General features: G+C 32.3%; 6 protein-coding genes across 6 annotated transcripts; 1 reads left to right on the forward strand and 5 right to left on the reverse strand.

Annotated features, from left to right (window-relative positions):
- The first annotated feature begins 1070 nt into the window (after positions 1–1070).
- Positions 1071–2448, forward strand: PHYBLDRAFT_31745 (hypothetical protein). The gene is made up of 4 exons (XM_018439980.1): positions 1071–1275; positions 1687–1861; positions 1945–2054; positions 2119–2448. The coding sequence occupies exons 1-4, from the start codon at positions 1110–1112 to the stop codon at positions 2127–2129; spliced, it is 462 nt and encodes a 153-aa protein (XP_018289243.1). The 5' UTR covers positions 1071–1109; the 3' UTR covers positions 2130–2448.
- A 299-nt stretch (positions 2449–2747) lies between these two features.
- On the reverse strand, positions 2748–4751 carry PHYBLDRAFT_66539 (hypothetical protein; the record flags this gene model as incomplete). The annotated part of the gene is made up of 6 exons (XM_018441656.1): positions 2748–3352; positions 3520–3675; positions 3761–3926; positions 4064–4219; positions 4317–4509; positions 4573–4751. The coding sequence occupies 6 exons, from the start codon at positions 4749–4751 to the stop codon at positions 2748–2750; spliced, it is 1455 nt and encodes a 484-aa protein (XP_018289244.1).
- A 1286-nt stretch (positions 4752–6037) lies between these two features.
- Positions 6038–6807, reverse strand: PHYBLDRAFT_187713 (hypothetical protein). The gene is made up of 2 exons (XM_018439415.1): positions 6669–6807; positions 6038–6547 (listed from the first exon to the last, which is right to left on the reverse strand). Exons 1-2 carry the CDS (start codon positions 6794–6796, stop codon positions 6193–6195), a joined length of 483 nt encoding a protein of 160 aa, XP_018289245.1. The 5' UTR covers positions 6797–6807; the 3' UTR covers positions 6038–6192.
- A 2171-nt stretch (positions 6808–8978) lies between these two features.
- On the reverse strand, positions 8979–9360 carry PHYBLDRAFT_170584 (hypothetical protein; the record flags this gene model as incomplete). Its single annotated transcript, XM_018436381.1, has 2 exons — positions 8979–9223; positions 9285–9360. The coding sequence occupies 2 exons, from the start codon at positions 9358–9360 to the stop codon at positions 8979–8981; spliced, it is 321 nt and encodes a 106-aa protein (XP_018289246.1).
- A 1403-nt stretch (positions 9361–10763) lies between these two features.
- PHYBLDRAFT_147712 (hypothetical protein) lies at positions 10764–11126 on the reverse strand (the record flags this gene model as incomplete). Its single annotated transcript, XM_018431932.1, has 2 exons — positions 10764–10984; positions 11051–11126. The coding sequence occupies 2 exons, from the start codon at positions 11124–11126 to the stop codon at positions 10764–10766; spliced, it is 297 nt and encodes a 98-aa protein (XP_018289247.1).
- Positions 11127–12503: 1377 nt separating this feature from the next.
- On the reverse strand, positions 12504–12874 carry PHYBLDRAFT_170585 (hypothetical protein; the record flags this gene model as incomplete). Its single annotated transcript, XM_018436382.1, has 2 exons — positions 12504–12712; positions 12775–12874. The coding sequence occupies 2 exons, from the start codon at positions 12872–12874 to the stop codon at positions 12504–12506; spliced, it is 309 nt and encodes a 102-aa protein (XP_018289248.1).
- Between the last annotated feature and the right edge of the window lie 2279 nt (positions 12875–15153).

Here is a 15153-nt window from a genome sequence, read left to right on the forward strand (position 1 = left end):
TTATAGATATGAGTTTTTGCGTGATATAGACAGAAAGATAAATTAGAGTCAATCTTAAAGCTCAAGGTACATTGAAAACATATCTCTTTATTACTTATACTTCTATCTCAAATTAGATATGTAAAGAGCAATAGTCCTAGAAAATCTTGGTTTGCTATTATATTGTATCTTATTGATTAATGGATTTGATCTGTCAACTGTTACACTCGAGTCACAAAACCAAAAGCCAAAAAAAAATAGCCTTTTTATTGCATGAATGGTCCCCGGTATACAATTGCTTTAGTTTATTAATTTAAAGAGTTGCTTTCAAAAATATATATATTCAAATATATCATCTCCCACACAAATAGAAACAAGAAAGATCTAATATTAATATAACAGTAAAAATGCCCATTTTTGCTTTAAGATAATGTATATGTATAAAGATGAAGGGTGTGTAAAGAGTATTTTGGCGAAAATATCGTCGGAAATGACGCGAGTTTTACTGTAGTACACAAATCTGATTTTATTTTATATATATATATATATATATATATTGATCTGTCGTGTATACTAAATGGTTTATCAAAAAGTAAATATAAGATGGCTTGTTAGTCTGGTTAAATATTGCTGTTTGATGATCTTGATCTACTTGTACTAAAAGAAATAGTAGTAATAATAATAATAAAGGCCTTGAACTCGATTTTCTTTTTTTTCTTCGCCATTCATCAAATCAATCTTTGATGAGTCGGTCATATAAAAATACAGCTCTCATTAATATTATTGGCTGTGAATATCAATAAACCAAAGTCACAAAAGTGTCTATTTGTCATTGACTGTGGATGAATAGGGGAACAAAAAAAAAGGGTAAAGAAGGTGGGGAGAAAGTCAAAAAAATAAAATAAAATAAAATGCACAGGCAAAATGACGATTATGAATTTAAATTAATTAATAATGAATATATATATATATAATAAAATTGACGGAACTGATTCGTGCTGACAAACTTTGGTTGCTACCAATGATGTCACAGAATAAAAAAAATGCATATATAATTGACCATCTATTCCCCTCCTTGTTGACCTCTTAACCCCTTCTTTTTTTTATTACTTAAAAACAAATCAATCAATATGGTCAAGGCTGTTGCTGTCATTCGTGGTGATTCCCCCGTCAAGGGCACCGTTACTTTCACCCAGGAGTCCGAGAATGGTCCCACCACCGTTGAGGCCTCTGTCTCTGGTTTGACCGAGGGCAAGCACGGTTTCCACGTCCACGAGTTTGGTGACAACACCAACGGTACGTTTGACACCACCTTTTATATATATATATATATATATTGGGTCTTTTGATCAAGTATATCTATTATATATATATATAAATATAAATATAAATATAAATATAAATATAAATATATTATAAAGAAGTAGAATGTCTTTCATTATGTTCAAAGAGGTTGAACACTAAGGGAGGGGGGGAGGGAAAATAGGGTGGGAGATAGTTGACGCGTGATGCAATCAAATCTCTTTGGTACGCAGGGGAAATTTAGAATAAAATAAAATATATATATAAAAGAAGGAGGTGGTGGGGAAGGAAAGAAACGGATTCGGAGTAACTGTTGACCGATGTACTTTTTTATTTTATTTTATTTTATTTTATTTTATTTTAACTCATTTCATTTTATCTTTCTCTTTCGCTGTGTATGATTAGGATGCACTTCCGCTGGTGCTCACTTCAACCCCTATGGCAAGACCCACGGTGCCCCCGAAGATGAGGAGCGTCACGTTGGTGATCTCGGTAACATCCACGCCGGCAAGGACGGTTTGGCCACCTTCAAGATCACCGACAAGCACATCAAGCTTATCGGTCCCCACTCCATCATTGGGTAAGCAAGTCTTCTTTTTCTTTCTTTGGTTTGCATTACATTGCACTGTATAATTAATCTTTTGATTTGTCTTATGCTATTAGTCGCACCATTGTTGTCCACGCTGCTGAGGACGATCTTGGCAAGGGTGGCCACGAGCTCTCCAAGGCCACTGGTAACGCTGGTGACCGATGGGCCTGCGGTGTCATTGGTGGTAAGTTATACTCTTATTCATTTACATAGATTGATATCTAACTTCCTTGTCTTTCCTAATCTAGTCTCCAAGTAAATAACAAGACTTTATTCCTCCAATGTCCTTTAAGCCAATCGAAAAAAAAAGAAGATAAAAACAAGAATATGTTATAAAGAGAATGAATATCAATTTTGATCCTTTTATATTTTCTTTGCTTTATTTGATCTTTTTTTTTGTATACAATGCATTATTCAATATGTGGTCAATAACTGTAAATTTGAAGAAAGATTTTTTTAAGAAAAAAATGATTGTTAATTTTATACCAAAAATTACAATTTTTTTTTTTTACTTTTTCTCTTTTTGCTTGTACAAACAATATTCTATATAATAAAACAATTTCTTTAAAAAAATCAAACACCAAAGGAAATCAACAGCAATAGTAATAGCAGTAGTAGTAAGTATGTGTGAGTGAATTGAACTTGTACTCTGTTATCACCAGTGAGTGTTTATAACATATGCTATAAACATGGGGTAAAAGCAGTTCAGACGTTCTTTTTATTAGTGTTATTATCAGTATCAGTATTAATATTATTCATGATTCATTATTAACTATGAACTATGAACTGTGAACTGCTAATTAATTAATTAATTAAAAATAAAACAAAAGACGTCTGGTATCCCAAGTTATTGTGGGCAAGTAAAAATAAGCTCTAATTATTGTGTTGTTTCTCTTCTTCCCTGCTGGAAAGGATTGTTTCCGTTTTGTGATACATATTGGGGCGGTGGGTAACTTGAGATTGGATCTGGATTTGATGTTACTGGAGTGATTGGTCTGGGTGGATGGGTGGGAGCCTGAGAAGGTGATAGTTGAATTGGAGGTTCAATGTTAATGTTGTCCATAGGCGGTGTATTGACCGAAGGAAATGACGAGTTGTTGGTAGGTAGGGGAGGCATCACATTTCCGTTACTACTGTTTTGTGCTATTTGGCTAGCAGGAGGTGCCTCATAGACGGGCGGAGGCGCATCGTACGAAGGTGAAAATAATGAATCATCATAATTTGAAGCGTTAGCAGACGTTGATGCTGACGATGATCCACCTGCAGTATCGGTTATTTGAGGTGGTGGTGGTGCACCTGCCAAAACACGCTCAAAAATCCTTTTTCGTTCTTTTTCTAATGATTTCTTGGTATTTTCAATTGCCTGGTCTAGTTTTGCAACAGCACCTTCTGCATACTGCATGTATTGTCTCGTCCATGTCATTGAGTTTTCGATATTACGTTGAACAAGAACAATCCGATAAAGCATCTCATGGGTAGCAGCTATTATGTATAGACGTGTAGATATTTAACGTAAAGAATAAATAACATTTTAAGCCATTGTTCTCTTCCTGCCTTGAATTATATTGTATCTTGTTGGAGATATAGTCCCCTCATCCACACTCCCTACCCAGTAACTAACCAACCAACCAATTATCAAATTCCCGTACCTTGCCAAGTAGTGTCAATAAATGTTGAATTGAATTGCATTGTCAAGAATCTATTGCTGCTCACAACATTAAGCAAAGCAGGATTGGGAATCTCTGGAAGAACCGTGCATGCAATGTTGATTCTTCGTTGTGCCTCATATACATGTTTTCTTGCAGCTTTGTGATAGTTAAATATATATTGTATCAGTTGTTGACAATAATCAATATGTACAACCCAATCTGTGTGCTTCTTTTTTTTTACCTTCTACATAGATGACCTGCTGTACATCTACTGTCGTTCCGCCAAAGATATCAAATGGAACATAAGTCAAACAGGCGTCTAACAAGGCAGAAACCCGCACTGTCTCTCGAAGTGCCTGTCCTAGATTATGATCTGCATCTCTGAATCTTCCACTATCTCTTTGGGCCTAGATACTTTAAAGATGAGTCTTTTGGTTCTTTTGTGCTTTCTCCAAAGTAATAATACTAATAAAATAACCAAGACCAAGCCCATGTCATTGTATTTACATTTTAAATATACATTTCAAATGTACTGATTACATACCAATCGACGTTGTTCGGTATAGTTGTGTATTTCGGTTTTTAGCTGGGTCTCTAACGGATACGCAGGATCGTTATTTGAGAACACCTGGTCATACATTCTGTTCAGCAGCTCTCTGTCTCTATTAAATTGGTCCAACTGTCTCTGTACTCCTTCAGACTTTTATATTACATATATTATTTAAGAAACCATTAGAGAATTTTCATAATCACCAGTTTAATTCTTGTATATACTATATTCTTAAAGTGTTATTTACCTGCATGTCTAAGCGTGAGAGTGCACCACACAATTCTTCATATTCTGTCTTGCACCTCTGCTCATTCTCAAAGGCCTGTTGATATCTGGCTTCTTCCTTTGCAATCAATTCCTTCTTTTTGCCCTTTAGTGCCGCTGCAGCAGAACGAAGACTCAAATGTCTTGCTTTACGGACTTCATCAAATTCTTTTTTTCTATTCATTCATTTACTTATTCATTAGAATTACATATAGATATAGGTATTTTAAGTTATTTACGATTGTGCTTCTAGTGTTCGGAGATCTGCTTGTTTTGCTTGAATGCGTTGTTTGAGAAGAGTCCGCTCATTATTAATAGACCTCATTTCATTTATTGATTCTGATTCGCGTGACAGTTCATGTGAGAGTTTTCTGTATTGACTTGCATTGTCGTAAATTGAATGGACAAGTGAAGTCATTAGAAGAAGAAGTGGTAGTAGAAAATAAGCCAAAAGTAAAAAAAAAAAAATAAAGTAGTAAGAAATTAAATATAAATATTATATTAAAATATAAAATAGAATAAAAATGGTAAGAAAGGAAGAAAGAACGAAAGGTAAAAAAGAAAGAGAGAATGTTGTATAAAAGGAAAGAACTAATAATAGAACATACGAGATAAATATTTTTATTTAAATTTAATAATAAGAATATTTCCCTTTTTATATTAATTTATATTATTTTCTGCTCAGCATTAAAAGAAAAGGATAAAAGTATAAAAGGAATAGAAAGTATAGAAAGCGTAGAATATGGATATGTGTAGTAAATGATGCGATAAAAGGTAGGCAGCTGCTACAATTCACGTTCATGATATGCCTTTATTTGGATACTAAACCTTTCCATCTTTACAGATATATCCTTTTTTTGGTACTTTCATAACCAAGCTTTGGGGTTCCCAGATTTTCTTAAAACTACCACTCCAATAAAAGCATACACACACACACAAAAAATATATACCACCACCAGAGGTTTTTCTTTCTTATTGTTCTTGTGTAAGCATATATTTCAAAAAGGGATTTACATGGCTGAGTAAAAAGTTTTGCCTTTTATAGACAGCCCATTAATTGCGATAGATTCTGGTCAAAATTAAATCACAGATTTAAAAAATTGTGCTTTCTAAAGTTTCGAAAAAAAAAGCAATATTAATCAAATATAGCTTAAACAATTGATCAAAAAGTGCAATAGTGTTTTACTGCTATACATACCTCAAAAGCAAGCATACATAGACTTGTTTCCTTCCTAAAAAACGATATTCTAAATGTAAGCATACGTAAGAATCAGCACAAAAAAAAACATAACACTTATTTTGTACTAAAAGATCGCTGCATTTGCCAAATTTCAACAGAATTATTACTTTCTATGGCTCAATGGAGTATCTAAATCTTCTTATGGATTGGTTTGTCTTGAACAGCCATTCTATTTGCCTTGCTCAAAAAGAGGGGTTTGAGTATTATTGAACCTTTTTTTTTCTTCCCTTGTTTCGAGTAGAAAAATCCAATTCATAAAATTACATAACCAAAGAACATCTAAGCCAATAATATTGCTTAGAGATTACTTAACTACCATACTTGGTATAAAAAACCTTTGGTGGTGCTCTCTCCCTCTCTCTGTGTGTGTGTTTATGAACCTTGGATTTCTAGGTACAGATTTGCCTCATAAAATACAATAAAGAATAAAAAGAGGAAGCCTTATAAATAGTTTTACTATTCTTATTATTGGGATTGAGATTACTCTGCTTTAATTGCGCGCATGTGTATGTAAGTGAATTGGTTACGGTAAGGATATATAGAGATATAAAGAGGATACAATATAGAAGTTGAGAGAGAGAGAGAAACACAAGGGAAATTATATCAATTTGGTTCTTTTTTAAAAACGATACCACATTCTAATATGAGGTGTTCCATCCTCCAAGAAACCTGCTTCATCACAAGCATCAACCGAGAACCCAGCCTTTTCGTAGAAACCGCGCTTGTCCTGTTGACCATGCAATACAATTGCCCTATCGCCCTTTGCGCGAGCCACTTCTACAAAATGCTGGACTAGTCTTAAGCCAACCTTCAACCCACGGGCGTCTGAATGGACAGCTAACCGACCCAGTTTGGCAACAAAGTCTCCATAGGCAATGTATCTGAGAGTTCCAACAGGTACTCGAACGGTTGTTCCGTCGTCTTTAGTGGCTAGACATGTTGCAAGATAGTGGTCACAAGTAGCATCATATTCACTAGAAAGAGAAAGAGAAAATAATGATAGTATCATCATAATTATATAGACAGACTTTAATAGGTGGCCATCATCGTATTATATATATATATATATTGAATAGTACTTGGACACTTTCTTACTCGTTGGTTTCTGACTCCAAAGTATATTTTTGCTCGTCAACAAATACTCGAACTCGAATATCAATACACTTTTGTTTGTCTTCAGCAGTTATGGCCTGCTTAATCTCGAGATCGCTGTACTTTGACATGGTGAATGAAGTATGAACAAAATAAATAAATAAATAAAATTGAAAAATTATAGGCTGTATATTTATAGGAAAGCTCAGCCAATCATCCTAGAATCCGATTTTTCGGTTGCCCTTAATATAGGATTTCTTTTTATCAGAAATAAAGATAAAAAAAGGTGGAATTTTACTGACATTTTCTCTCACTAATACATATATATACATTTATATATCTAATACTTACCTTGTAACAAAGCTTGCTATTGATGTTATTATTAATAAACCTTAGTAGTCAAACGAATAAAACATTACTAATACCGTATGAAAGGAATCATCTAGATTGTCATTATGGTACAAGGTAGTATAAGTCAAAGTCATTTGATTTTGTCATTGTGATTAAGAATGAGTAAATGAAAATGAAATTGAAAATGAAAACTTAATATATTTTAACTAATATTAATATTAATATAATACTAATTATTAAGGGTATCTTCTTCAGTGAGGTTCTATGAACTTGTTTCAGTATTATTTATAATCTACAATCTATACCTGTACCTTTTCTCTCTCTTCGAGTCCTAGTAATATTGAAGTCAGTAAGTATATGAAGAGAAAGGACGATTTAATCGGTGCCAAGTGCATCTTTATTACTGTCTCTGATATCAGTACATACAACACTAGATTTTTAATATTTGTTTCCTATCTATCAAGTTCTGACAAGGTTTTTTTAAGCATATATATATATATATATATATATAATATAATTTGAGCTATCGTCCTTTTGTATGAGCTAGCTTTACAACTTCTTTGACCAGTATAGACCCAATTTCCTATCCATATAGGTAGCCGACAGAAAAAAACAGGTGACTCAGTATGCCACTAGTTCTACCATAGGCAATGTATCCAACAATATCCACAAGTACGCTAGCTGTTATTTTATTGTCTTTGATGGTTAATAATGATACATAGTCATAATCGTTGATATTTTTGTATTCGCTATTAAAGAGAGTAATACATATAATACACACATACCATTGTATTGTATTGTGTTTGTTAATTTAAACATTAGCCTACTCTTTGGTTTTTGATTTCATTGAATATTTGTCTTCATCAACAAATAATTGTGCTCAAAGCTCGCCAAACTTTTTATTGTCTTTAGCAGCTGTGACTTTACATGATGGACAAAAAATGATTAATAAAATATGCAGTATATAAATTTATATTTATAACAAAGCTTGACTAATCACACTCAAATACAATCTTCCTGTTCGTTTTTGATGCTACTTGGCTAAAGAAAATAGCAAGTATTATCAGAAAAAAGTAGTGCTATTATGAAACAAAATGAGTAAAGTAATTGCTTTTGGGAGCATAAAATCCAACTTTGCAAAGAAACACTCTAATAAAAGCTTATCCGGTAAGGTTATTATACCCAAGTTAACAATTGAATAAAAATGATACCCAAGAGCTTATATATATATATATGAATATCTATAACAAAGGAGCATTTATATGTAATAAATCCCGTGCGTTTATTATCGTGTGAGTGTCTATGGCTCGATTTGTGATATATATATATATCAACATTTTTTTTTTCAAAATGCGATAACATATCCTTAATAGCCAAGATACATTTGGTAGTAAAAGAGGGATGCTTTATAGATAAAGAAAAAGCTGTACGTCTTATAAAGGGACTATAATACAGTATTCGACTTTTCAAGTTTGTTGTGCACTTATTTAAACTTTACTTTTAGAGGGTATAAGCCTAATGCAAATAATGTATTATAAAACAGAACAACAGCAAAAATTAAATTTAAATAGTATACATTTTTTTCCTTTTCTTTCTTATTCTATTAATTGAAACCAATTATATTCAAACTAGAGCAAAGACATATCCCAAATTTTCCGGAAGTAACTCTGCAAAATAAAATTGGCTGTAAAGCTATGAAGAGTTCTAGTTCTTCCAAAGGCATCATTATTCATATTAGTTTTTTTTGGAAACCATCTTTCTTTTAGTATTTTGATAGAAATATTCTGTTTGAAAAAGTATAATTCTTTCTGACAAGAGAATATTTAGCGAGTACCAGCTATGTATGGACTTAGCTTAGTGGTAAAGCTTTATTATGGGTTATTTGCAAATTAAAATTGTAATATAAAGTAAATAAATAAATTAAAAAAAAATGAAGGAAGCACCAGTAATATGGGTACAAGTTCAGTTGCTGGACCGAGAAAACCAAAATTTGAAGTTTGAAACGTTGCATATTTTATACACGAGTTGACTCTCTTCGTCAAGCTGAGATGGATCCAGATCAAGTTGAATGCCATGTTCCTCTTCATCCTTTTCGTCAAGATCACAAAATGAGATCTCAGAGTCCTGGAGAGAACAATCGCCAGAATTGATATCCATTGAGCTGTCGTTTGAAGTTTTGAGTCTTGATGTAGGAACGTCAATTGACTCTAATAAGATTATGTTAGAAACCTAGTTTTTATTCTTGTATTCAATTAAATTATATCTTACCTTGAGAGAATGATCTTTGTCTCTTGTTAGGAACACAAGAAGTAGAGTTGGATTTTGAAGAGGTTTGGGAAAACATTATAAATAACAATTAGGATAAAGAGAAATAAAATGCAATCCGCCTACTTTTTGACAGCTTTTATAGACTTTTTAGGTGGTGACTGTGAGAGGTCACTAAAAGATAAAATATAATCTTTGCATAAAAAGTGTCATGTTTCGGTGATTATGAGCACATTAAAGAAGCTTCGCCAGATAAAGATTGCAAAAACAACCAGCCTATTTTTTTTTTAAAAAAAAGATGCGCTTATTTTTCTCTTCAAAAAATAAAATCACATCATAATCATTGGTATAGCTGCATGAAATAACAGTCATTCAATGTATGATATATGTGAATTATATTAAGTACCATAGCACTGCAAAGTTGGAACATCATGTTTTTTGTTAAAATAATGTACCTGGCCTTATCAATCACAATATTTCTTTGTTAAAAAATGCAATACTCAAACCGAGGTTTATGAATTGAAGCAGCAGAGATTTCCGGATATAAATGTATACATATAGATTCATTATAGCAGAACTAAGATCAAAAGTAAATGAGATTAATCCGCGCAACACTATTGCTTTTCTCTAGAAAAGCTTTGGGTGCTTTAGTAAATAATTATGGTATTCTTAATCGTAACCAATGTGAGCTCTTGGTCTCAGCCCTTTCTTTTCTAAGTCACTCGTTGTATGCAAAATAATGACAAGGGTCTGTTAATCCAATTGAATGTCATTAGCAGGTACACCAGATCCCATACAGAGTGGTAGAAGAAATCCAATTCTATCAAATGTTTGAGTATACCAAAATATAATAATAATTAGTTTTTGGACCCAATTGTTCACATTTAGCGGGGAAATCAAATCAAATCAGAGTTACTGGATAATTTTTAAAACTAATGTGTTTAAAAGACCAAAGCACAGAATGAACAGAATATGGTATAATTATACATAATAGAAAATAATAGACACCATACTGGTATTAGTTTTTATTGATGGTAGCTATAATATAAGCCAAAGCATATTTCATTTGAAAGGCCATTATACAGAATATATATATCCACTTTAATTATATTTTGTCATTGAGAGATTGGATATTGAATATATGTTTTTGCTCGCTACAATTATTTGTTCTCTCTCTCTTGAAAGGTGAGCCTTGTTCTAGTATATACGTAAAAACATTTGCTTATGGAATATCCAAAAAAAAAAACACACACACACACATTAGAGGATATAGGTAAAATCCTAACAGTCGGATATTTTGTATTAAGAGTAATAAAAGCAATTGGTTAACAGAGAATACTTAAGCAAAAGATAAGATGCTCAAAATTAGAAATATTTTATTAAAAAGTATGAGTGAATCTGAATTGAAACGAGAAGTAATAGATGGGGTGCGATAATATGAATACACATTAAAATGTTGCTTGAAAGATATATAAAGATAAATTAAAAGGTTGAAATATTGCACATTTCATAGACAAATTGACTTTCCACATCAAGTTGAGATGGATCCAGAAGAATATCAATATCATCATCATCTTCATCAGTCTCTTCACCAAGATTACACAATGCGATATGAAACTCGCCAAGAGAACGATTGCCAGAGTCGATATCCATAAAACAGTCATTAGAAGATTTGGAGCTTTCTGTAGAGATATTAATCGACTCTAATAAAATAAAGGTATATTAGAAAACTAGGTTTTATTTATATATCCAATTCAATTGAAATTTACCTTGAGAGTACGATCTTTGTCTTTTAGCAGGAACAGAGGAAGTGGAGTTGAATTTTGAAGAGGTTTGGGCAAACATGATGAATAAAAGGTAGCAGAAAGAGATATAAAATCTCATGCGCCTATTTTTTGACAGCTTTTATAGAATTTTCGGATGGTGACTGTGAGAGGTAACTAAAAGACAAGATGTAATACTTGCGTAAAAGTCTCATCTTTCAGTGATTACAATCACAACAAAAAGACTCTTCGTCATATAAAGATTGTAAAAACAACCAATTCTTTTTTTTTCTATTTAGTAAATAAATTTATCTCAAGTCCACTGGCATATCTGCATAAGCAAACGGTCATTTAATATATCATATATTTAATAATATCAAGTGCGAGCACACTGAACAATTGGGCTAACATCCTTTCAGCTAGAATAATGTGCTTGATCTCACCAATGCCAGCGTTTTTCTGTTGGAAAATACAGCTTCCAAAACCAGGTTTATGAATAGAGACAGTACAAGCTACTAGCATTTGTATGTATTTATTTAGGGTGAAGTTATTAGAAGACAAAGATAAAAAGTTTATGGGATTGTATAATACAAGAGCTTTTTTTTCCAAATAAAAAGACTTGGGTCTTTAGTAAATAACGATGATGTTATTGAGCATAACCAATATAAGCTCTATGTCTCAGCCCTTTCTTCCGTAATTCACTCGTCGTATGCATGGTAATTACAAGGGTTTATTAATCCAATTGAGCGTCACTAATAGGTAAGCTAACTATTATATAGAGTGATAGAAGGAACCTAATTCTATCAAATTTTTTAGTACACCAAAAAAAAACATTAGTTTTTGGATCCAATTGCTCACCATCAGCGGGAAAAACAAAATAAAAGTAGAGCCACAAGCCAGCTTTTATAACGCATATGCTTAAAAGATCAAAATGCAAAAAATAAACAGAAACTAATAGAATAGACAGTATACTAGTATTGTTCCTTGTCGGTAGTAGGTACAACCTAAACCACAATAAATTTTATTTCAAAGGCTATTATAAATAATAGCCAAGTAATCTTATGTACTGGAGCTCTATATTTTTATTGAGGCTTTGCATTTGGAATATATGTTTTTGCTCTCTAGAATTAATTATTCTCTGTCTTTAAAGGTGAGCCTTATTTGGTGTATATTTAAGAGAGGCTGCTTAGGAAATACAAGAAAGTAGAGGGTATAAATAAGATCCCAACAATTGAATGCTTTATATTGAGAGTAATAAATACAGATGCTTAGTAGAAATCTTTTGAAGAAAAGATGCGCTGACTAAAGTCAGATATACTTTATTAAGAAGCGTGTATGGATTTGAATTAAAGTAAAGAGTAATGAATAATATACAATAGTATGAATATAAATTAAACTTTCGTTTGAAAGATAAACGGATATATGAATAGATAAAGAGAGAGAAAGTGAGGGAACAAAATCAAATGATTGAAATCTGCAGCATCTCATATACAAATTGTTCCTCTATATTAAGCTGAGAAGGATCCAAAAGGATCTCAATATCATCATCCTGATAATCACGATTGTCAAATTCGAGTTCAAGCTCGTCAAGGGAACAATACCCAGAATCGGTTTCCTCGAAGTTATCGTTTGAAAGGGCATGATCTCCTTCAAAACTAGTAATAAAATCTAATGAAATACAAGTATGTTAGAAAACTAAGTTTCAGTTATTCAATTCAATTCAATTTTACCTTGAAGGAAAGCTCTTTGCATTATAGCAGAGGAAGAGGCAGAGGCAAAAGCAGAAGCAGAAGAAGTAGAGTTGGTAATTGAAGAAATTTGACCGAACATTATGAATATATAACTGGCAGAAAGAGAAATAAAATGCAACCAACATACTTTCTGACAGCTTTTATAGACTTTTTAGGTGTTGACTGTGAGAGGTCATTAAAAGATAGGATATAATCTTAGCATAAAAAGTGTCATGTTTCGGTGATTATAAGCACATTAAAGAAGTTTCACCAGATAAAGATTGTAAAAACAACCAACTTTGTATATATATATACGTATGCTCTTTTTAATGCGTTAATCTGTCTTACATCATTATACAGTAATATAAATACATCAAATGCCTCTCATATGGTAGTATAATATTTGGCTGAACAGGAAAACTATATATACTATTTGGTATCTACAGCTTTACGTCTGTATCTAATGAGAGTGATTTAACACATACCCCAGCAAACACAATAATTACAAATTATTATATAGTCATTGCGTGCGTGTATTTGTATGTGCTCGTGTCTATATATCTACATGGGTTGATTGTAGTGTACTTATATATTAGAAAGTAAAATAGTCTTTTTGAGCGATTCATGCTTCAAGAAAGCACCATATTTTGATATGTGATGTTATTCTTTTATAAGATCCATGCTTAGTTTGCTGACTATGTGATAGGACTGAAATATCATCATTTTCACAGATCACTTCAACACTCGTCTGAATTGTCTTGGGGTTGATATTTAAACCGTGAAATCTTGATAGAATAGATAGTCAAACAAATCTAATAGCCTACTTTTGACAGTAAATGTATCGGGAATCTTCAACAAGTACTCGAATATATGTTCTACTATTTTTAGCAATTGACTATGATTCAAGAGAATGATCTCTGTTATTTTTGTGATCGCTATTAAAGAGAGTAATACATATAATACGCCTTTACCATTGTAATGTGTTTGTTAATGTAGGTATTATCTTATTTTTGATTTATATATCTATTGAATATTTATGATTATCTACCAATACTAGAGCACGAAACTGACCACACCTTTGTTTACCTTCAAGGGCTGTAGCCGTCTAATGTCGAGGTCAGTGTACTTTGAAATGGTAGGTAAAAACTAAAATTAAGGAGGAGAAAGACGAAGGGCTAAACGTATAAAAAATAAAATAAACAAAATAAAAAAAAGGTACGCAAAAAGTACACGGTATATAACCACAGTAAAAAACAAGTTTCGACCTCTGAGCCCAGAAAGATATGAAAAAAAATACAAGACATATAATCAACATGCAACTGCTCGTCAATAAAAATAGCGGTAGCCTTCAAACTTTGAATACAAGTTAATTTACACGTTTATTTACATAAAAAAATAAATGAAAGATCAATATTTGGGCCACTATTGACATTAATTACCGAATATGGCATCGGTATTCTATACGTTCTGTCAAAGTCGATGCAAGTTTGACATTTATTGTTTGCCCTTTTCTTTGCATTACAGCCTTCAAATTAGAAAATTTGCTGATATTGACCTTCTTATGACTCATACGTCTCTTGAGAACTTACCAGGGCTGTCCAATGGGGTTGAGATCCAGTATTTGAGCTGGCAAGTAGTCAAAGGTCCCAATCTGATTGCTATATTTCTATGATCTCTAATAAGAGCTTGTATGAAAGCTGAGGTTGTTTTCTTGGAACACAAAGTGTCTGTTTTGTTTATGTAAAGTTTGTTTTAAGTCAAGGGCAGAAATCTCTGAAACAAAGTGCTTGCATATTGCTCTTGTTTTATATTGCCTTCTGGAATACCAATGGTTCAAAACTACAAGCCCAGAAACAGCTCCAGATTATCACACTGACCTTTTTTCTTACTTGCCGGTACTTAAGGCTAAGATTGAATTCTACATATCTCTCATTAACTTTTCTTTATAGCTCGATGCGTCTATTTTTACCCTCCACTGTGAATCTATTTTCATAAAATCAAGGAAAAAGAAGAAGGAAGGTAAAGACAAAGATATAAATTTAAATACAATATAAAAGACAAATGAGAGATATTTTGTTGCTCAAAACAAGCATATTTGTATATAGAATTTATTATAAGGTAAATACAAATAAAATGAATAAAATATAAGATATTCAAAGCTATACTAGTCCAGTCCAGTCCAGTCCAGTCTAGTCCAGTTGATATAAGGAAAGAATAAGAAAATAATTATAATACAATTTTTTTTGTGTTTTTTTTTTGTTTTTTTTTATGACTTCACTTGGTTTGGAAGTATAGGTTGTAAAGGGATTTCTTGCTTTGTTCAAATCCAGATCCGGATTCCAATGTATAATTCTTGCTGTCGCGTTTAACCAGATTTTT

This window comes from Phycomyces blakesleeanus (genome assembly GCF_001638985.1).
Source record: "Phycomyces blakesleeanus NRRL 1555(-) unplaced genomic scaffold PHYBLscaffold_16, whole genome shotgun sequence".
Taxonomy (NCBI): domain Eukaryota; kingdom Fungi; phylum Mucoromycota; class Mucoromycetes; order Mucorales; family Phycomycetaceae; genus Phycomyces; species Phycomyces blakesleeanus.

Bases quoted from the DNA above. Each gene is read 5' to 3' on its own strand.
- PHYBLDRAFT_31745 (XM_018439980.1), top strand. From the start codon at position 1,110: ATGGTCAAGGCTGTTGCTGTCATTCGTGGTGATTCCCCCGTCAAGGGC. The intron at 1,276-1,686 runs GTACGTTTGACA...GTGTATGATTAG, and splicing joins GTTTGGTGACAACACCAACG to GATGCACTTCCGCTGGTGCT. The intron at 1,862-1,944 runs GTAAGCAAGTCT...TTATGCTATTAG, and splicing joins GGTCCCCACTCCATCATTGG to TCGCACCATTGTTGTCCACG.
- PHYBLDRAFT_187713 (XM_018439415.1), bottom strand. From the start codon at position 6,796: ATGTCAAAGTACAGCGATCTCGAGATTAAGCAGGCCATAACTGCTGAA. The intron at 6,548-6,668 runs GTAAGAAAGTGT...TTCTCTTTCTAG, and splicing joins TTGGAGTCAGAAACCAACGA to TGAATATGATGCTACTTGTG.